Source organism: Sorex araneus, chromosome 5 (genome assembly GCF_027595985.1).
Source record: "Sorex araneus isolate mSorAra2 chromosome 5, mSorAra2.pri, whole genome shotgun sequence".
NCBI classification, from domain to species: Eukaryota; Metazoa; Chordata; class Mammalia; order Eulipotyphla; family Soricidae; genus Sorex; species Sorex araneus.
Window position 1 is genome coordinate 3,548,546 of NC_073306.1, and position 21,110 is coordinate 3,569,655.

General features: G+C 63.2%; 1 protein-coding gene across 4 annotated transcripts in view; it reads left to right on the forward strand.

The window, feature by feature from the left end:
* H6PD (hexose-6-phosphate dehydrogenase/glucose 1-dehydrogenase) overlaps positions 1–11,537 on the forward strand; it is an 18,151-nt gene extending 6,614 nt beyond the window's left edge. For all 4 annotated transcript variants that reach the window (XM_055138976.1, XM_055138977.1, XM_055138975.1 and 1 more), the window contains 4 exons: positions 1,419–2,052; positions 3,198–3,315; positions 9,063–9,332; positions 10,026–11,537. In XM_055138976.1, coding sequence (XP_054994951.1) covers positions 1,419–2,052; positions 3,198–3,315; positions 9,063–9,332; positions 10,026–11,389 — 2,386 coding nt within the window. In that variant the 3' untranslated portion in view covers positions 11,390–11,537. The remainder of the gene's footprint in view (positions 1–1,418; positions 2,053–3,197; positions 3,316–9,062; positions 9,333–10,025) is intronic.
* The last annotated feature ends 9,573 nt before the right edge of the window (positions 11,538–21,110 follow it).

The window sequence follows — 21,110 nt, forward strand, 5'->3', positions numbered from 1 at the left end:
GAGTGGTAGTACAGCAGCCAACCTGGGTTCGATCCCCGGCATCCCAGAGTCCCCCGAACACTGCCAGGAGTAATTCCTGAGTGCAGAGCCAGGAGTAACCCTTGTGCGTCGCCAGGTGTGACCCAAAAAGAAAAAATATTAAAAAAAAAAAAACCCAAAACAGAAGGTCGTTTGGGGCTGGAGCGATAGCACAGCAGGCAGGCGCTTCCCTTGCACACGGCTGACCCGAGTTCGATCCCCGGCATCGCATATGAGCCCCACCAGGAGTGACTCCTGAGTGCAGAAGTAACTGGCATTGCCAGGTGTGTCCCCAAAACACAAAAAAAGGAACAAAAAGGTCGTTTTGGACACCCCCCCCTCCAGTTTCTATGTCCCGGCTGTGTTACCCCTGATGTCCACGCCGGGCTTCATGGTCTGTCACTGCGCGGTCCCCCAGGCCCGTGGCCGTGGCCCCTGCCCCCTCACTCCTAGCCACGTGCACACAGAGGGGCTTCTGCCGCCCACTCTCTGCGGGGGGCGCATATGGGGCCCTGGGGGGGCCGCCCAGCTGCAGCTTTCTTTCCTGACTCACTGTTGCCCTCCCTTAACACCCCCCCCCATCTGTTTTGACTGGCTGTGTGTTGGGAGAGATTTAAAACGGCCAGTTAGGGCCGGAGCTCAGTTGCCGCTGGGAGGGCACTTGCCCTGCACGCCATCGACCTGGGCTCACTCCGGCACCACTTTAGTCCCCCCGAGCATCGCTCAGGTGATCCCTGAGCTCAGAGCCAGGGATAAGCCCTGTGTGTGGCACAAAACTTAATAAATAAATAAATAAATAAATGACCAACGAAATCGACCGGCTGACCTGGCGCCCACCTGTCTCGGCTCCCTCGGCCCCTCCCTGGGCCCAGGTGGGGGTTTTCCTGGTCCTTTCCCTGCATCCTGCTGGCTGGGTCGATGATCTCCAACCCCACGCCCCTGTTTCCGGTGCTCCTGCGTGAGCCCCTCTCAGCCCTGGCTGAGGGGCGGGTGCCCGGGTGAGCGGAACCTGCAGGCTGGGCCAGCACCGATGCCCGAGGAAGCCGCGGGAGCCAGGCCTGGGCCGGCGAAACAGCTGCAGCGCTGCCCACTGCTGCCCCCGTTGTGTCTGCAGACAGGGATGGTATTTGCATGCTCCCCCCCCCGCCCGCCGCACTGGTCTCCCCCCGCCCCCCGCCCCGGCACGGCCAGCACCAGCGACGGGGGAGCTGGGCCACTTGGTGCCGGGAGCCCAGTGAGAGTCCCGGCAGCCCTGTGCCCTTCACCCGGTGCCCGGGGAAGTGCTGTTGAGCCGCCGGGAGGCCGTGGGCGCTGGTTTCTGGTCTGTGCCCGTGGGGGGTGTTCGTCACCTTGGCCCCGGCACGGACACTGACCCGTCCCTGCATCTCTCCCTGCTCCAGGGACCTCAGGACGATGCTCGCGGCCGCCGCCCTGTGCCTCGGCCTCCTGGGCTGCTTGCGGGCCCAGGAGCCGGGAGGCCACGTGTCCGTCACCCTGCTGGGCGCCACCGGGGACCTGGCCCGGAAGTACCTGTGGCAGGGCCTGTTCCAGCTGTACCTGGACGAGGCGGGCCGGGGCCGCAGCCTCAGCTTCCACGGCTGCGCGCTCGCGCCCCCCGAGCAGGGCCAGGCCCTGCTGGCCGACATCCTAGAGACCCTCGCCTGCCCCCCGGGCCTGGCCGCCCCGCGCTGCGCGGACCTCCAGGCCCAGTTCCGGCAGCTGAGCCAGTACCGGTGCCTGAAGACGCCCGAGGACTACGTGGCGCTGAGCGGTGACATCGAGGCCCGGGTGCGGCAGGGGGGCGGCCGTGAGCTCGGCCGGGTCTTCTACTTCTCCGTGCCGCCCTTCGCCTACGCGGACATCGCCCGGAACATCAACGGCAGCTGCCGCCCGGGCCCCGGCGCCTGGCTGCGGGTGGTCTTCGAGAAGCCCTTCGGCCACGACCACGTCTCGGCCCAGCAGCTGGCTGCCGAGCTCGGCGGCTTCTTCCGGGAGGAGGAGATGTACCGGGTGGACCATTACCTGGGCAAGCAGGTGAGCGGGCGCCGCTGGGCCCAGAGAGGATCCGGCCCGAGCACTGTGGGAGAGGTGGGGGGCGGGGGGTGGGGAGGGCCGTGTCCCCTGGCCTCGGCCTGGCCCTGGGTCTCCTGTGTCCAGCAGGGGCTGGGTATCGGCTCAGGCGGCCCTGCTCGCCGCACACCCACTGCTGTCGCTCCGGGCCTTTTCCTTCCCGAGTTCTCCTGGGACCCAGCAGGCTGGAACCAGGCCTGAGCCTGGAGCGGGGACTAGGGGGCTCAGGGGGCGGGGGCCGGGCACGTCGCCCCCAGCACAGGGTGGAGAGGAGCCACCTCGCACCCCTGGGTGTGGCCCCTCCGGCCCAAGCCCAACCGGACACAGAGCTCAGAGAAACGGCCTGAGCGGGGGTCTCGGCCAGCCCCCTGCCGCACAGGCCTCCCTGGACCCCGGCAGAGGGCACCCCATGCCAGCTGGCTGCGAGCAGACCAGGCCCCCAGGGCGGGGCATCCCGCCCCCCCCCCTCCAGGCACCCCAGACCTCACCCTAGAGGCACAGCGAAGGAAAGACCCACATCCCCTCAGGAGTCTCCCGCCCCTCGGGGACCCGCTGTGCTGGGTCACCCAGCACCTCCCCAGCCCTCTTGCTCCGTTTCTGGTGCAAAGCTTTCTTGTTGTTGTTGTTTTGCTTTTTGGGCCACACCCAGGATGCACAGGGGTTACTCCTGGCTCTGCACTCAGGAATTACTCCTGGCGGTGCTCGGGGGACCATATGGGACGCCGGGGATCGAACCCAAGTCATCTGGGTGCAAGGCAAACGCCCTCCCCGCTGTGCTATCGCTCCGGCCCCTCTGGTGCAAAACTCGAGCGAAGTAGCTGGAGCGAGCCCGGCGGGCCGAGCAAGGCTGTGCCGACAGGCGGCACAAAGGCTGGGCCGCAGGCTCTGCTCCTGGCAACGCAGGGTCCCCTGCTGTCCCCGGGAGGGACCCCCGAGCAGAGGCCGGGACTGGCCCCTGCACCCCGGGTGGCCCCCAGGCCCCCAGTACAGAGTTCAGAGTCAGTGGTGCCGGGATGAAGCACTGTGCGTCCTGCACCGGGCGGGGGTCCCTCACCCCGGCCTCGGGAGCGGCCCCCGCCCGAGCACAGGGCCCACCGCCCCTCCCACAGGCCGTGGCCCAGATCCTGCCTTTCCGGGACCAGAACCGCGAGGCCCTGGAGCCGCTGTGGAGCCGGCACCACGTGGAGCGCGTGGAGATCGTCCTGAAGGAGACGCTGGGCGCAGAAGGTGGGCGAGGGCCACCCCGGCCCCTCCCCCTCCGCAGGCGCTGGGGCTTCTGGGTGCTCGTGGGGTGGGGGGGCGGCCGGGGTGTGCGTCCGCCCCCCTCCGCAGGTCTGCTGTGCTGTGCGCCCCTGTGGGCCCAACAGCAGCAGTGAGTGGGGGTGCCGGGCCCCGGGGCAGGGAGGCAGCCGCCCCGGGTGGGCGCCCTCCCTGGCGTGCCCCCCCCTGGCTCTCAGCTCTGCACAAGGTGGCCCAGCAGCCCGCCCGCCGCCCAGCACAGAACCACATCCTCCCCCCACCCTCAGTGAGTGTCACAGGGCTGGGCTCCAGAGACAGAGCGGGGGGAGGAGCAGGGAGGAGGGGGAGGAGGAGCAGGGAGGAGGGGAGGAGGAACAAGGCCTTCTGGGGGTGCCGACAGCAGGTCCTGCAGGAGGGGGTGGGTGCTACGTCCACTGCAGCCTGGCCCCATGCTGGTGGGCACCGCGGCCTCTCTCTCTTTCCCTCTCTCCCCCCCACCTCTCTGTCGTCCCCCTGTGTGTGTGGGGGGGGGCACTGCGGCCCATGTGTCTCTCTCTGTCCCCCTGACGGGTGGGCATCGGCCTGTGTCTCTTTTCCCCCCTGATCCTCTTGGTTTCCTCCTTCCCGCCCTCCTAGGGCTACTAGAAGCATCCAGAGCACTGTGGCGGCTTGGGGGAAGGAGCCCTCTGGTCTCAGGACCCCTAAGTTTACTGCGGGGGCAGGGCAGTGCTGTGGGGGAGGGGAAGGCCTTGGGGGGACAGTGCTGACCTCGTCTGGGCCCGGATCTGAAGAGCCCCCTGCAGTACACCTGGGGGTCTCATGAGGTTCTCCCCAGGCTCTGGCTCTGAGTTTCCTCCTGGGCCTGGGGCCACTTTCCTGCAGGGGGACAGCACTAGGTGCTGGCCTGGTGCTGGGCTGGGGAGGGGCTGGCTCCGCCCCTCTGTGCTGGGGGTCCCCATCACGGTCACAGTCTGGGCGGGCCAGGCCCCAGGACTCCCCCCCTGTGTCCAACAGCCCCTCCTGGGCCCCTTGGGTTGGGGAAGAGCCGAGGTCCCCTCCAGCCACCCCTCGGCCCCGTTCCCGGTTCCTGCTGCTTGGCTCTGCCCTTCCCGCAAAGGCCCTGGGGTCTCGAGAGAGGAGAGCAGGAGGCGGGGCAGCCTGGCAGACGCCCGGGCGGGTGGGATCGGCAGGGTCGGCCCGAGCCGGGTCCCGCTGACAGGGCTGTGGGTCTGCGGGGAGGGAGGGTCCCGGGCTGCTCCCCTCGGCCGGGGGCCCCCCCACCCAGGGTTTTCTCTGGTGCCTTCAGGCCGCCCAGCTGGGTCTTGCTGAGGTCGCACCCTAGGCCGAGACGGTGCCTGTCCAGCCCCGGGGACACAGGCCAACGCTGTCTGCCCCCCGCCCGCCCCTCGCACCCCGTCCCTCAGGGTCCTGCTCTGGAGTCGTCCCCCGGGGCCCTGCGGAAGCTAGTTCGGATGAGGAAGGGGAGGGACCCTGCAGACACCCGCAGGGCCCCTCCCCGCACACCTGCCTGGCTGCCTGTCCTGGTGGGCACAGGGGTCCCGGGCGGGTCGGGGGCAGTGCTAGCCCCCGCAGGGAGGCCGGGTCCCCGGGTGGACGGGCGGTGCTTCCCCCCGCAGCAGGCCCGGGACCGGCCTTGGGAGCCGCAAGGTCGTTGGTACACCGCACAGAGGGTGGCGGCATCTCCCCAGCCTCCTCCCTCCCTCCTCTGCTGCTGTGCTTTTCCTTCCTTTCTGCCGCAGCCTCTGGCCCGGAGTGGCCGTGTGGCCGCCGCCTTGGCAGGCCCGAGAGACGGGGGGTGGGGGGAGGAGGCCTGGCTCCCACCCCTCCGGGCGGTCCCTCTGGGAAGCCGGGCCCTGCGAGCCCCTGAGAGTCGCCGATGCCCCAGTCCCTGGCCTCCTCTCCCGAAGCCGCTGGCCCGACCTGGTCACGGCCGGCCAGAGCGACCTTGGCCAGGTGTCAACCCAGCCTCATGGCGCAGCCGTGCAGTGCCACGCGCAGCCACTGGGGGTGCTGTCGGAAAGGCGGGCAGGAGGGGTCCTTCCTCAAGGGCCTGCGGTCAAGTTCCCCGGGCCCAGGGGCCCCTGACCTCCAGGCCCTCCCTGGCCAGCCTTCCTGTCCCTCGGCCCACTGGGGCGCTCTGTGGAGCTCCTGGGCCGGGCTGGGAGGAAGGAGAGGGCTGTCCCCGCTGGGGACCCCGTGTCCCCCACAGCAGGACGGGAGGCAGCCAGAAAGGGGGACAGTGCTGCCTCACCCCGTGCTGACCCCGCAGGGCACCCCTCTTCCTAGCACCCCTAAGCGCTTCCCACGGTCCTGTCCACCGGGAGGCTGGCAGTGCTGAAAGGGCTCTGACCCAGGGGCCAGGCTTCCGTGTCCAGCACCGCAGTGTCCAGCTCCACGTCCAGTGCCCAGCCCTGGGGCTCAGGTTGGGGCTGCATTTTGAGGGGCGATGTTTTACCAGTGGGAACCTCATTCCCTTCCAGGCTGGCGAGGAGGGGGTGGTGCCTGGTCCCTCCTGCTCCCTCCCCTCCTGCCCAAAGGCCTGTCCAGGCCCTCCAGAGACTGGGGGGGGGGAGTTGCAGGGGACCCCTGTGCCCAGACCTGGTTGCTGCAGCCTGCGCCATCTTCAGGAGTTTGTGAGAAGCTCTAAAACATCGGCATGAGGCTGGAGCGAGAGTCCAGCGGGAAGAGCACTGAGAGTCGGAAAGGCGGGCTTTCCGGGTTCGATCCCTGGCATCCCTTCTGGTCCCCGGAAGCCCCACCAGGGGTGATCCCTGGGAGCAGAGCCGGGAGTGAGCCCTGAGCATCACCAGGTGTGGCCCCGAAAACAAGAACAGCAAAACACATGGAGACACAGCCCCCGTCCCGAGGGCGACCGTGCCCGAGTTAAGCCCCCCGGGGCAGCTGGCCGCTCAGTGGGGGCTCCCCTGACGGGGGAGGGCGCAGCAGGAGTGCCAGACCCGGGCGGGACTCGCGGGGGCGGTTCCTGGGGGTTCCCGGCAGGGGCTTTCCAGAAGCTGCCCCTCGCCCGGGTGCCCCCGCCCCCCCCCCCCACTGCTCTGGTCTTCAGAGCTTTGAGGGGCCGTGTGCATGAGGGGAAAGTCCCGGGGGTCCCACTGGGGTCCTGTGACCTCAGACGGGCCCTTGACAGGATGGAGCCATGTTTGGGGGTTTTCTCCTTGAGGTGGCCCAGACCGGCGTTTCTTGTCCTCACCCGTGCACCGGGTGGGGGGAGGGGAGGGGGGAGGGGGGAGGGGGCCTCCTCCACCCCCTCCAGGAAAGGACCCTGGGTGTCAGTCATGTTTTCAGGAAAATCAGCTCAGCGGGGGTCATCCCTGACTACCCCCCCTGCTGCTGGGCCGGCCGGGGTGGGCGCCGGAGCCCGGGGAGGGTGAGTGAAGGATCTGGCGGGCGGGCGCTCCCTGAAGCTTGAAATGAAGCCCCTGGAAGCCGCAGCAGGGGGCCCTCCGGGAGGCTAAAAATAGGCCCCAGGCCCAGAGAGACCCGGAGAGCTGATGAGCGGCGGGGGGGGAGCAGACACGGGCCAGTGCCCACACCCAGACTCAGCTGCGCCCAGGCCCGCGGGGACCCCCCCACACGCACCGCCCTCACTCGGACACGCACCCCGGCACCCACACCCCATACCCGCACCCGCACCCACACCCACACCTGCATCCCATACCTGCACCCCACACCCACACCTCACACCTGCACCCCACACCCCTCACACTCATACCTGCACCACACACCCACACCTCACACCTGTACCCCACACACCACACCCACACCTCACACCTACACCCCACACCCACACCTCACACCCCACACCTGCACCCCACACCCACACCTGCACCCCACACCTCACATCCCACACCTCACACCCACACCTTACACCCACACGTCACACCCACACCCCACACCTCGTACCCGCACCCCACACCCACACCTCACACCTTATACCCATACCCTGAACACCCACACACACCCCTCACACCCGCCCCCCGAACACCCACACCTCACACCTGCACCCCACATCCACACCATGAACATCCACACCCCACACGTCACACCTCACACCTGCACACCTCACGCCCCACACCGGCGCGTTTCCCGGTCCTGCCTGTGCAGTGGGGGTGCGGGGTGCCGCTGCCCTTTTCTTCCTCAGCCATCCCAGAGCAGCGTCCCCACCTCGCCTGGCCCTGGGCCTGCGGGACCCCAGGCCCCTGCACCTTCCCTTGCTCCTTCCCACGCCCCCTGCCTCTTCTGGAACTCTCCCTGGCGGCCTCTGCCGTCCTGCCCCTCAGATCGAGCTGGTTTGCTGTTTTCCCTTCAGGCGACTCCTTGCCTCGGGGAGGCTGTTCTCGGGGTCACCCCCCACCGGGAGCCCAGGAGCAGGGGGGCAGCACGTCATGCCTGGGCTTCTCTGGGGCGCGGGTCTGAAGTGTCTGGCTGACTTGTTAATTCAGGGCGTGTTAAGGCACGTGAGATTTTCCCGACTGACCCCGAGGGCCGCCGTCAGTGAGAACCTCAAAAGAGCGGGTGGCTCCAGGCCCCCGTCTGTGTGAACGGAGTCTGCTGTGAGGGGCCAACCCCCCCCCCACCCCCGTGCGCGCACACACACACAGCGCCTGACCCTGGACCCACTCAGAGCCGCCTCTGTGCGCACCCCTCCTCACCCCTCGCACCCCGTTTCCACACGTGTTCACGACACGCACATAAGCCCAAGCCCCGCCCAGTCTTCACATGTCATGCCCCACGCACCCCAGTGCTCTCCCTCCCGGTGCTTGTGAGATAGAGGTAGGAAGGGGGGTCTCCCCGTGTCACTGCTGTGTGGCCAGCGTTGGTCCCCGGCAGAAAACCACGGAGTCTCGGGGAAGCCCCAAAGACGCAGAACCGTCTCTAGGACGGACGTGTGTCGCTGGGGACAGCGCCCTGGGCACGGCTGCCCGGCGTCCCTGCTCACGAGGTGGCTGCTGTGCCCACTCAGCGCCCATCCACTGAATTGGGGGAAGGGCGCAGTACACCCCGAGGTGCTCAGGGCTCACTCCTGGCAGTGCTCAGGGGACCTCTGCGGTGCTGGGAATTGAACCCGGCGCGGCTGCGTGCCAGGCAAGCGCCCTCCCCGCTGCCCCAGCTCTGAGTCTTTCTCTTTGGGCCCTCCTTGGCAATGCTCAGGGGACCCCCAGTTTCTCACCATGTAAAATTATAATGAAAGCGAGTCCCCAAGCCAGCGAGGACTCAGGAGTGGGAAACTGAGGCAGAGAAGGGCGAGCAGGATGGAGAGCAGCCCGAGGTGGGGCAATTCTGGAAGGCAGAGGGGGGGGCGCCCTCGGGGGCTCTGACGGGTCACTCCGGGACAGCCTCGGGCCCGCTGCAGAGCAGAGACCGGGCCGAAGCTCCGGGGAACTGAGCCAAGGGCAGGAGTCACGGGTGTGGACGGCAGGCAGATTTGGGGGTGCCGAGGGGAGCAGAGAGAGGAGTGCGGGGTCACACAGCGCCCAGAGTGGCGGGACGAGGGAGACAGAGCCCCCCTCTGTTGGGCCCCGGAGCAGGTTAGAGGGCGAGGTGGGAGCAGGTTAGAGGGCGAGGTGGGGAGGGCGCCGGCATCTCATCCGTCTGTCCGTCTGTGGAGGCTGCGCCCTCGCTAGGCTCTTGGTGGGGGTGGGCGCGTGCGGGTGCTCCTGGCGCCCCCCTAACAGCCCCGCCCGGCCCCGCAGGCCGCCTCAGCTTCTACGAGGAGTACGGCGTCATCCGGGACGTCCTGCAGAACCACCTGACCGAGGTCCTCGCCCTCGTGGCCATGGAGCTGCCCCGGAACGTCAGCAGCCTGGAGGCCGTGCAGGAGCGCAAGCTGCAGGCCCTGCGGGCACTGCGGGCGCCGCAGAGGGACGGCGCCGTGCTGGGCCAGTACCAGGCCTATGGCCAGCAGGTGCGCCAGGAGCTGCAGCGGCCCGCCGACTTCCAGAGCCTCACGCCCACCTTCGCAGGTGAGCTGCCCCCGGGCACGGGGAAGGACGCCCGGCAGGCGTGAGGCCCGGGGCTGCCCCTTGGCCCCTGTGGAGCCGGCCTCTTCCGCGGGGCTTCCCGTGGCGGTGGCGCCCGGCCACGGCGGGCAGTGCCAGGCTGGCCCGAGCCCTGCAGCTGCGGGCGGGCTCCCAGGCTGCAGATTCCCCAGCCCTGGCTGGTGCCAGCCACTGTCCCCACCTCCCACCCTGCACACGAGCCCTGAGGCACAGGGTGGGGGCGCCCTGTCCCAAGGAGAAACAGAGGAGATGGGGGCACACCTGGGCACACCTGGGCTTGCCTCCTGCGCTGGGTCCCTCTTCATGGGCCCTTTTTGTTTCTTTGGGTCACACCTGACTGTGCTCAGGGGTCACTCCTGGCTCTGCATGGAAGTCACTCCTGGGGGTGCTCCAAGCGCCCTGCAGCATGCCGGGGTTTGAACCCGGGTTGGCTGCGTGCAAGGCAAAGGCCCTGCTGTACTGTGCTCCGGCCCCTGGGTCCTACTTTACACCTGACCCCTGGCCTGGACCCCCTTTGCCCCTGCTCCCCCCCAAAGGCTGTGCAGACTGCTGGAGTGGGGGGCGTCAGGAGCCCCCTCCTGGTCTGCACTGCCTGGAGCCCTGGGGGGAGGGGCTGGGGGCGCAGAGAGTCACCTCCTGGGGCCCCTGTCCCCTCAGGCGTCCTCGTCCACGTGGACACTGCCCGCTGGGAGGGCGTGCCCTTCATCCTGATGGCCGGCAAAGCCCTGGACGAGCGAGTGGGCTACGTGCGCGTCCTGTTCCGGAACCAGGCCCACTGCGTGCAGAGCGCGAGGCGGTGGGACCCCGCGCAGAGCCCCTGCCTGCCCCGCCAGCTCGTCTTCTACATTGGCCACGGCGAGCTGGGCAGCCCCGCCGTGCTGGTCAGCAGGAACCTCTTCAGACCCGCCCTGCCCGCCCAGGGCTGGACAGAGCTGGAGGACCGGCCCGGCCTGCAGCTCTTCGGCCGGCCGCTGGCCGACTTCTACGCCTACAGGCCGGTGAGGGAGCAGGACGCCCACGCCAGCCTCATCTCCCGAATCTTCCACGGCCGCCAGGAGGCCTTCGTCACCACGGAGAGCCTGCTGGCCTCCTGGGGCTTCTGGACGCCGCTGCTGGACAGCCTGGCCGGGCAGGCGCCCCGCCTCTACCCGGGGGGCGCCGACAGCGGGCCCCTGCTGGACTTCGAGCTCAGCGACGCCCAGCTGGCCTTCTGCCAGCGGCAGCCGGAGCAGCTGCTGTCCGGCCCGGGGCCCGCCCCGCTGCCCCGGGACTTCCAGGTGCTCCAGGCCACCTACCGCGAGGGCCAGCTGGTCTCGGCGTGGCCCGAGGAGCTGATCGCCCGGCTGGCCCAGGACATGGAGGCGGCGGCCGAGGAGGCCGTGCAGCGCGCGGGCGAGTTCCACCTGGCGCTGTCGGGCGGCTCCAGCCCCGTGGCGCTGTTCCAGTGGCTGGCCCGGCGGCAGCCCGCCTTCCCCTGGGCGCACACGCACGTCTGGCTGGTGGACGAGCGCTGCGTGCCCCTGCGCGACCCCGAGTCCAACTTCCAGAGCCTGCAGGCGCACCTGCTGCGGCCCGCGGGGGTCCCCCACTCCAACGTGCACCCCATGCCCGTGCACCTGCGCCAGCGGCTCTGCGCCGAGGAGGACGGGGGCGCCCAGCTCTACGCCCAGGAGATCGCCGCGCGGGTCAGCAACAGCAGCTTCGACCTGGTGCTGCTGGGCATGGGCCCCGACGGGCACACGGCCTCCCTGTTCCCGCACTCGCCCGCCGGCCTGGATGGGGAGCCGCTGGTGGTGCTCACCCAGAGCCCCGCGCGGCCGCACCGGCGCATGAGCTTCAGCCTCCCGCTCATCAACCGCGCGCGCCGCGTGGCCGTGCTAGTCCTGGGCCGCATGAAGCGCGAGATCTCGCTGCTGGTCAGCCGCGTGGGCCGCCAGCCCCACAAGTGGCCCATCTCGGGCGTGCAGCCCGCGTCCGGCCAGCTGGTCTGGTACATGGACTACGAGGCATTTCTGGGGTGACCGGCTGGCCCCGGGGCCTTGGCCCGTGCTCCCGGCCTCCCGTCCCCTCCACCCGCGGGTCCCACCGCCTGCCCTCGGGGCCAGGACCCGGAGTGGGTGGGGGGAGAGGAGAGGAGGGCCCACCCCGGTCTCTGGCAGTGGGGGCTCTGCCCGGTGGGAAGCAGATACAGAACCACAGAGGTCGGTGCCCTGCCCTTGAGAAGCTTCAAGCCAGAGTCAGGGGAGAACCACCAGCAGATGTTCACGTAAACCAGCAAACTAAAATCCAGAACTTGGGGCGGGAGTGCGTTTCAGGTTAGAGGCTAGGAGTCATCTGGGGAGGCTTTCTGGAGGAGGTGACCCTCCAGCTGGCTCCCGCAGAGAAAGGGGTGCAGGCCTCTGTGCAGAGCCAGCCCAGGGAACTGCAGACTCAGGCTGGTGCCCTCCCCCGCAACCCTCTGTGCATTCAGCCATAGTTCCCGGATCTCTGGGCTGTTGGTGCTCAGTGTCCACTCAGTGGACGGAATCGCGTGAGCAGAGGCACTGCCATCCCCCCAGTCCGTCGGGGCGCCCCGCCCCTGCTCCTCCTGCCACTGCATCTGTGATGGCCCCCCTAGTCCCCACGTGACCTTGGTCTCTGCTGGGGCACCAGGTGGCGCTCTGGCCTTCCCAGAGGGACATCATGGCAGCTCCTGCAGCAGGGGGCGCCCCGCCCCCCCTCCCCCCAACCGGGGAAGGAGCCTGGCAGTGCCAGGCTGGGCCTCCCGCCCTCAGACCCCAGCTTTCTGGAACCTCCACAGGAGCCCGAAATCCTGGAGGGGAAAGATAGAAAACCCAAATCTCAGGGCTCAGTTCACCCTCAAACTTCCCCAGGATGTGAATGTGCAGACCGTCTGCGGGGGCGGGGGCGCCCCTCAGGGGGTGCCCGTGCCCGGCCGCTGTCTGTGGTGGTCCCTGCTTCCCCAGGATGGGTGTCAGCGGGTCACGTGTCCAGGCCGCCTCTGGCCACGTGGGGGCGCCCTTGCACGGTCCCCGCCTGTCCTGCTCTGGCGGGCAGCGCCGTCCCCTGCCCGCAATTCCAGCGGGTTCCTACTTGGATTCTCGCGCCCCCACTTTCTGCCCTGGGCCGCTCTGAACACCAGTGTGGTGCAGGCGGCAGCTAGATAGGGAAGCCCCCCCCCCAGGCAGTGAATTTCCGTGGGAGAGAAGACCCCCCCCCATTCTGGCCGGAATGCAGGCCGCAGGTTCCTCACGTCGCTGTCCTGGACAGGAGCAAGCCTGGAATGTTCCGTGCCCCGGGGGCTGCATGCCCAGACCCTGGGCTGTCTGTTCACTCCCGGCTCAGGGGTCCAGGCGCGTGAGCCCACCATGCTGACCGGCCAGGGTTTGCCCCATCCTGGGGAACCCGGGTGTGGGAGCTTGTCCAGGGGGCCTGCCCGGCTCTGGACGGGCCCTGACCCGGGCAGCACCCCCTCAGCTGACCATCTCCTCCCCACGGCCCGTCACTGCCCTCCAGAGGTCTGCAAGGGGTCAGGACCCCGCAGAGAGGCGGACAGAGGCGAGTGCAGAGCCCCGTCCATTCATGAGGATCGCAGGCCTCCCCCACCACAGTCCGGAAAGGGAAGGCGCCCCCTACGGTCTCTCATGGGGACCCGTCCTCAGCACCCACTGCCAAGGTGGATGGCCTCGCTGCAGAGACGCTGGCGCTGGCACGGGGGAAGCCCCGGGCCGCCCAGACTTCTGTGCCCTCCTGGACGCTCTTTTTCAAACAATAAAAACCACTTTTTGCCAGAGGTTCTCCTCTCGGTGTGTGTGTGTGTGTGTGCGTGCATGTGGCCCTCTACCAAGGTCCGTGGGGCCCAGGAGAGACCCTGGCATCATGTGTGCCCGAGCAGTCTGGAGAGTCGCCCCCGCCTTCCACAGCCCTGGTTGGGGTCCACGGGGCGTCAGCTGCTGGCCCCCAACTGTGTGGGTCGAGGGTGGGCTGCCCGGAGCAGGGCCCCGGGGACAAGGGAAGCCAGAGAGTGTGAGTGTGTGTGCATGCGTGTAGTATGTGCTGTATGTGAGAGAGATGACGGTCCAGAGCCCATAGGATGCCCACATGTGTGTGTGTTTGTGTCTGTAAGAGAGAGACAAGATGCGCGCGAGGGCCTGGAGCTACAGGGAACCCACAGCCCACGGAGCAGCAGGGGTTGCCCAGAGCCCGACTGTGGCTCTACTGTCCCCTCAGCCAATGGCAACGGGCTCCCTGAGCCGGCCGGGCCGGGGCACTGCTGACCCCTCACGCCTTTGGGAGAGACCCTGAGCTGCTATTCTGAGCTGTTTTTTTCTTTTTTTCTTTTTTTTTTTTTTTTGCTTTTTGGGTCACACCCAGCAATGCTCAGGGGTTACTCCTGGCTTTGCACTCAGAAATTACTCCTGGCAGTGCTTGGGGGACCATATGGGATGCTGGGGATCAAACCTGGGTTGGCCGCATGCAAGGCGAACGCCCTACCCACTGTGCTATCGCCCCGGCCCCTATTCCGAGGTTTTTCTCAGCTGGTCAGAGGTGGCTGTTCCACCTCCCACCAGGGAACTCAGGATGGGCTGAAGCTGTCTGGGGGTCTCCCTGGAGCCCCCTTCTCCCTTCTCACCTGGAGGAGCGCTCCAGCGTGTCAAGGGCAAGCTTCTGCCCCTTGGATTCCTGCTTCCAGGCTCAGCCCTCCACCGTCATCCCTCCGTCCATGCCCCAGCCTCCCCGAGCCTGCTGGCCTCACCCCTCTTCTCTCCCAAACCCCGGCTCCATGCTCCACTTCCTTGTCCTAACATACGACTTTCCTCAAGCAACATCTCCCTCCAGGCCCTCGGCCAGAAGCTTTCCTCATCTGAGGGTCCACCTGCCTGTTCTCGTCCCGGGCAGCAGAGCCGTGTCCACTGCAGTCTCTTAAAAGAGAGAGTGGGGACGTGAGGACCCACAGGACTCTGGAAATATGAAGGACTTGTGAAAGCAAACTCCAATACAGCAACAATATAACAGCCCAAATATCCCAGTACAGAAACAATATAACAGCCCAATATCCCAATATAGCAACAATGTAACAGCCTTCCAATACCCTGATACAGCACGAATAACAGCCCCCAAACCCACGATACAGCAACAGTAAGAGCCTCTGCCATTACCTCATGTCTAGTGACATGGAAGCTCCATGTCTAGTGGCCTCATGGGCCCAGGGCCTCGGTTTCCCTCCCTGGCCCCTGGGCCCGGGAGACAGAGGCTGTGCACAGCACTTCCCACGCCTGTTAGCTGCAAATGCTGTTCGCTTTCAAGCCCCTTTCTTTGCTAGATTGGCCCCACCACAGCGACTGAGAGTTTCCGGGCTTCCTTCACATGTGCTGGCTCTCAGCCCACCTGGATTAGATCCCTAGCACCCAGAGAGTCCCCTCTGAGCGCACAGCCAGCAGTGCTCTGAGCACAGCTGGATGTGACCACAAAACAAACCAACCAACCCCCAAAACTTAATGGCAGAAATAACAATTCCACTATTGTGGGCTGATGCTCTGGAGATGGGGACAATCACCCCAATGGGGCCCTATTTCTAAATTTAATTTAGGAGTGAGTCACCCCCCCAAGCAAACCAAGAAGCTTCTGGGGCCATCTGCTCAGATGCTCACCAGCCGCTGGGAGCACTGAGAATGGGTGGTGTGAGCAGAAAGTCACAGGATTGGGGGCTTCCCTTGGGGCCCCCAATGCTGCTAACATTTCTCTTTATGCCCAGTAGTCCTAAGATTAGCCATCCATTCTTCCACTAATCCATCCACCCACCCACCCACCTATCCACTCACCCACCCCACACATCCACATCTACCCACCCACCCACCCATCCACCCATTCACCCACCAACTCACCCATCCATCCATTCCCCCACCCACCCACTCACCCATCCATCCCCCCACCCACCCACTCACCCATCCATCCCCCACCCACCCACTCACCCATCCACCCACCTACCCATCCATCTACCCACTCACCCACCTACCTATCCACCCATCCGTCCACCCACCCACCCACCCACCCCTCCATGCATCTTCTCCCCCTCCCTGCCCCCACTCAGGCCATCACCTTGTGTCCGAGTGTCCACACAACCACGCGCCCCGCATCTCACAGGCCGAAGAGTCCCGAGGCCCCCCGGGAACTCGGAGCTGACCTCTGGCCTTTGCTGAGGCTCGAGGGTCCTTTCTGGCTGCCTCCGTCCCAACACACCCCCAAGACCGTCCCCTGGGCTCCTCCTGCCAGGACCCTGCTGGGTACAGGACATGGTTGCCAGCCCAGACCTGCCTCAGGCCCGAGTGTCCCCCAGATGTGGCCTCCAGCCAGCTGGTGGTCGGGGTCCAGGGGAAACCCAGAGGCCGGAGCAGCCGCCCTCACACTGACGCCCATTGCCCGGAAGTTCCGTCTGGGGCTCGAGGCAAAGCCAACAGCTGAGTGTGGGGTGAGGGAAGCAGACCCCCACTTCAGGCCAGGTTCCAGTATCTGTCCCGTTGGGGACTGTTCAGGACCCTGAACAAAAGAGGACCCCTCAACCTTTACTCTGGACAAACCGGAAAATTCCATTACCAGTGTTCGCATAACCTGAGGCACAGGTGCCCTTGTGACAAAGGAAATAGCTAACCTCTAGAAGTAAAAGTAGCCAAGGGCAGTTAACCACGAGACCCCAAGAGCCCGTAGAGTAGAATACCTTCCTTTACACTAAAAGCCATACTCTAGCTTACGAAACCTTGTACATTCCTCCTGACAGATGTTCCTGCCAGATAAACCCTTGTCTTCCCCTCCCCACTATTTCTCAACTCTTAGAGAATATCTTAGAGAATATCTTAGAGAATATTGTAAGCCCACCAAAGAACACCCCGAACTTTTCCTTATTTGGTCTGAGAAGACACTTCCCTGATGATTGACAACTCACGTACCAACCCCCTGCTAAGAAAGGTATAAAACCAGCCTGACTGATAATAAAGACGCTCTTGATCAGCATGTGTTGTCTTGAGCCTCTTTCTTCCTAACCTCACCAGTTTTATTCTCAGGTCGGGACCGCTCACAGAACCCACCCAATTAGGAGCGCTTTCCACTGTTGTCTCTCCGCGGGCCGGAGAGATTTTCGGGGGAACGCGCACTGTCCTGCACCAGGCAGGGGGCCAGGAGCCAGGCCCCTCCTTCACTCCTCCCCGCCCCCTGCCCTGGCTGGCTCCCCCAAATCCTGACTTGACTTTTGTCCTTAACTAGAAAGCTTCCCTCCCTCCACCTTGCTCTTTCTCCCCTTCCAGGTGACAAATGGGGTGCCCTGTAACCTCACTAGTGTTACCTTCCCAAGAGGTGGTTGGCAGGATCCCGGGTTCCTGGGGAGGCGGGGAGGAGCGAGGACCCACTGCTCCATTAGAGGGAGTCTGCGCACCTTTTGGGATGGGGAAATCAAGGCCAAGGACCTCCCAGGAGACCCCGAGGAGGAGAGTTGGGCAGAGGAGATCTGGTGGCTCTCCTGGGGACCTCCCGCAGGACACAGCCCTGCTCCTGCGGGCCCCAGGCAGTAGAGGGGCTCACTCAGGCCCCCACGGCCGGGATGCCCAGATCCAGCAGCACGAGAGACACGCTTACCTGGGGCGGGTGGGGCCCTGCGAGGCTGGTCAGGGCTGCCGCGTGGAGGGGCACTGCAGTCCCTTTTGACAGCTTAAAGCTGTCAGTTTTAATGGCAGAGACGGGTTATGGCCTAGTAGGAGACCCTCAGGTCCCCAGGGACTCAGCTGGCCACTCCCGGGAGGCAAGAGCAGGTCCACCAGAGCAGGAAATGCCCAGCACCTCGGGCTGGCCATGGCCAGGGACAGAGCTCCGGGGTCCTGTGTCTCTCGGCCCAGCAGCCCCCTTGCCCAGAACAGAGTTGATCAGCGGCTGCACAGCTGGATGTCTACAGAGATGCAGAGAAGCTCAGGGTGTGGCCCCAACGGGGTCAGGTCATCCACTGGCCAGTGCCGTGGGGGCACACTCGAGACTATGTTCACCTGCTACCAGCGCAGAGACAGACCCGGGACTCCTCACACAAGTGCTCCTGGGCGAGCGAGGCGGGTGGGGACACTCCGAATCTGGGAAGCAGCAGAAAGCCTGGACCTAATGTTTGTGGGGGGAGAAACTTGGAATTCACTGCAGACACTTGGGATGCTGCGGATGCCGGGAATGAGAGCGAGTGTCTCTGATTTGCCATGTGGGACAGAAAGGCCCCTCTCCTGAGCGATAGCATAGCGGTTGGGCATTCGCCTTTCACGCGGCAGACCCGAGTTCGATTCCTCCGCCGCTCTCGGAGAGCCCAGCAAGCTACTGAGAGTATCGAGCCCGAGCGGCAGAGCCTGGCAAGCTCTCCGTGGCGTATTGGATATGCCAAAAATAGTAACAATAAGCCTCTCAATGAGAGACGTTACTGGTGCCTGCTCGAACAAATCGATGAGCAACAGGATGACAGTGACAGTGACTGGACAGAGGCCGCTAAATTCAGGTTTCTCTCTGTCTAAAGGAGGCAGACCCCAGGGCTCACCCCTAGAAAACAGTTCATTATTATTGGCTTCTCTCTGAGTGATCTTGTTCTCTTTTATCACCTCTCTCCCCCTTCCATGGAAAATCTCCAAGGCCAACCCTCAGGTCCATTTTGTTTGTGGATAAGTGACCACTGGTGACATGGAGGGGCATGTATGTTGCGAGACCCCAGTGTCCATGTGAAGCTTCAGGCAGTTCAACCCCAATATAAACTCCACGGATTCCTCTAGAGTCAGACTTAGGCTGAGGTTCAATTTATGAATTAAGCATGGTAAGATTTTTTTTTTTGCTTTTTTTAGTCACACCCGGCGATGCTCAGGGCTTGCTCCTGGCTCTGCATCTCAGGAATTACTCCTGGTGGTGCTCGGGGGACCATATGGGATGCTGGGAATCGAACCCGAGTCGGCCAAGTGCAAGGCAAATGCCCCAGGGACTGGGGATTTAGCTGAATGGCAGAGGGAAGGTTTTGCCCGTACAAGATTCTGGGCTTGATCCCTCATACCAAAAAAGATTTAGGGCCATATTATTTTGGATCATAGTTGACTTTGCATAACAAGCCAGGAATTAGGGGAACTCCTGTATTCTTCTTCAGCATACAGAATGGACTGTCCAATGCTTCTCAAATCCTAAATATTTAATTAAAAAAAAGTTCTAAAGAAACAAATCTGGAGAGCAGCTCTTCACCTTTATTCACTGTATCACTGTCATCCCATTGCTCATCGATTTGTCCAAGCGGGCACCAGTAATGTCTCTCATTGAGAGATTTATTATTACTGTTTTTGGCATGTCCAATACACACGAAAGGCGAAAGCCCAACTGCTGTGCTATCGCTCCAGCCCTCACCTTTATTATTGATATAATTTTTTCTTTTTGTTTTTGGGGCCCTGCCTGGCAGTGTTCAGGGGTTACTCCTGGCTTTGCGCTCAGGGATGACTCCTGGTGGTGCATGGGAGACCATACAGGATGCCGGGGATTGACCCAGGTCAACCCTGTGCAAGACAAACTCCCTCCCCTCTGTGCTATCTCTCGGGTGTCTGAATATTTCTTTCTCGTTGTTCTGACGATCAAGCCCAGGACGTCTCCCGTGGAAGGTATAAGCTCTACCACCAAGTGATGCCCCAGCCCCGCTGCTATGACCTTAATGAAGTTTTCTGTGATACTGGAGATACTGTCCTGTGGGAACACACCAAAGACGGCTGAAAAAACATCTGCGGGCACGTTGGGATAAACCCAGACCGCAGCTTGTTCACTTTCATTGCTGTAGGATAACATAGCCTCAGTAGTTTAGGTTTATTGGGTTACTCCCGTTACAGTGCTCCTATTCCTCTTTGTTTATTTGTAGCTTCTTTCTTGGTGTTCTGTTGACTTGTAAATAATGTTTTTCTCTTCTCCTTGAGTCCTTTGCATAGTTTATTCAGAGCAAGTCCTTTTTGTATGGACACAGGAAGACTTAACAAATGTTATGCTTTTGTAACCTGGGAGTCATTTGACTCTACATGATATTTTCCTCCAGGGCATCTGTTCTCTTGACCTAAGCCTCAGCTGCCCTTACTTCCTAGCACCCCCAAAGCACGGTCCCGACGTGGGACAAGAAGGACCCAGGGCAAGCGGTGAGTTGTGTGCTACCCTGGCATCGAGATGGGCCTGGCCAAAGTGCCTAATGCTTAACTATAAGTTAAGAGCTTGATCATGGACAAATGCTGTCATGATCCAAACAGTGATAACTAGATTTGGACCCTGCTAGGGTGAGGAATGATTAATCTGGCCTGAGTGCTGTGGTCTGAGCCTGTGGCAAGATGTTGCCAGGAGAGCTGCCTTGCAAGCCTCAATGTATCCCTTGCTATGTCCATACAAAAATAACTAGTATTAAGATGTTAATAAGTTCCTGGACTAAGGAAAAGAAAAAAACCTTAAGAGTGAGGAAGGGCTTTGGAGTGCCCTGCCCTCAGGAAGGGCTTTCTTATGTTGATTTTGCGACCTGGCTGGTTGTAGCCTGGAGGGTAAGGTGGGAGAGACAAGTAAGTAGGAGGAGAGAGAGAAGCCAGAGAGAGAAGCAGCAGTTGAGCAGTAGATCCAGAGAGAGGCCGGAGCTTGGAGTGCGGGAGATGAGAAAGCTTGAAGATTGAATAAACGGTAACTAATCAGCAACCAGCTTGATCCTCGTTCTTCCTTCGCCTGTCCTTGACCACCAGCTGTCCCGATCCAGTCCACACACTGCGGTTCCAGAGCACCGAACGCGGGTGGTGAGACAGAGCCGCCCGGAGAGCCCACGAGTGCTCACCCCCCCTCGGCGTTCTTTAGTTTTTTACAATTGCACCGACGTGTTTTAAAAAAACTTTAAAATAATTATCACAATCCCAAGTTCATCAATTGGTTCATCACTTCTCGAGGCCGAGGTGCCGTCCTCAAGCCTGGCGACCCCCCAGCCTCTCACTGGAAGTACTCAAGGTCTTTTTCGTGGTTTCTGACCGTGAGACAGTCACACTGCAATACCAGATGTTGCCAGCAGATGTCACTGTCGGCTCATATGTGCCTTAGAGAAAAGTAGAAAAGTAGAAAAGCTTCCAGTCAAAACCGTGTCTGGGAGGAACCAACGCATTCGCTCATGACCACTGTGAGATCAATATCCTCTAAGAGGAGGGTCCATTCGAATTTAGTTTTGGGAATGAAAACTGGGCCTGAATGTTATCCGAAAGCTTTTGCACTTTGCACGGATAGACTTGCTGCGCTATGTCTGTGAAGCTCACCCTCTCCTCAGATCTCTTGATCAATATTGCTAATAATATCTCAAACGTGTCTCTATCTTGACCTTCCTCAAACTCTCTGGCTGCATTTTAACATAATGTCCTCCATAGACCTGGGGGGAATAGTTCTGTGCTTTAAGCTCAGGCCCTGCCGGTAAAAGCTGGCGAGTTCAATCTCCGGAGCCACAACACAGCCCGAATCTGGCAGGCCCAACTCCTGACTTCCCGGCAGCCGAGATCCCTGAACATGATTCCAACACAGGTTTATCTGAGCCCCCAAAGAAGGGATGCTCAAGCACTGCAGGAAGACGGGTGAGCCCCACGGCAGGATAAACAGCAGCACTGTGACTACAGAGCAGGGCCCCAGCGAGCACTGTGTGGGGAGCAAAGCCCTCTGAGAGCACCTCAGCTGGGTGTCGGAGCACCACTCTGTGATATTCAACCC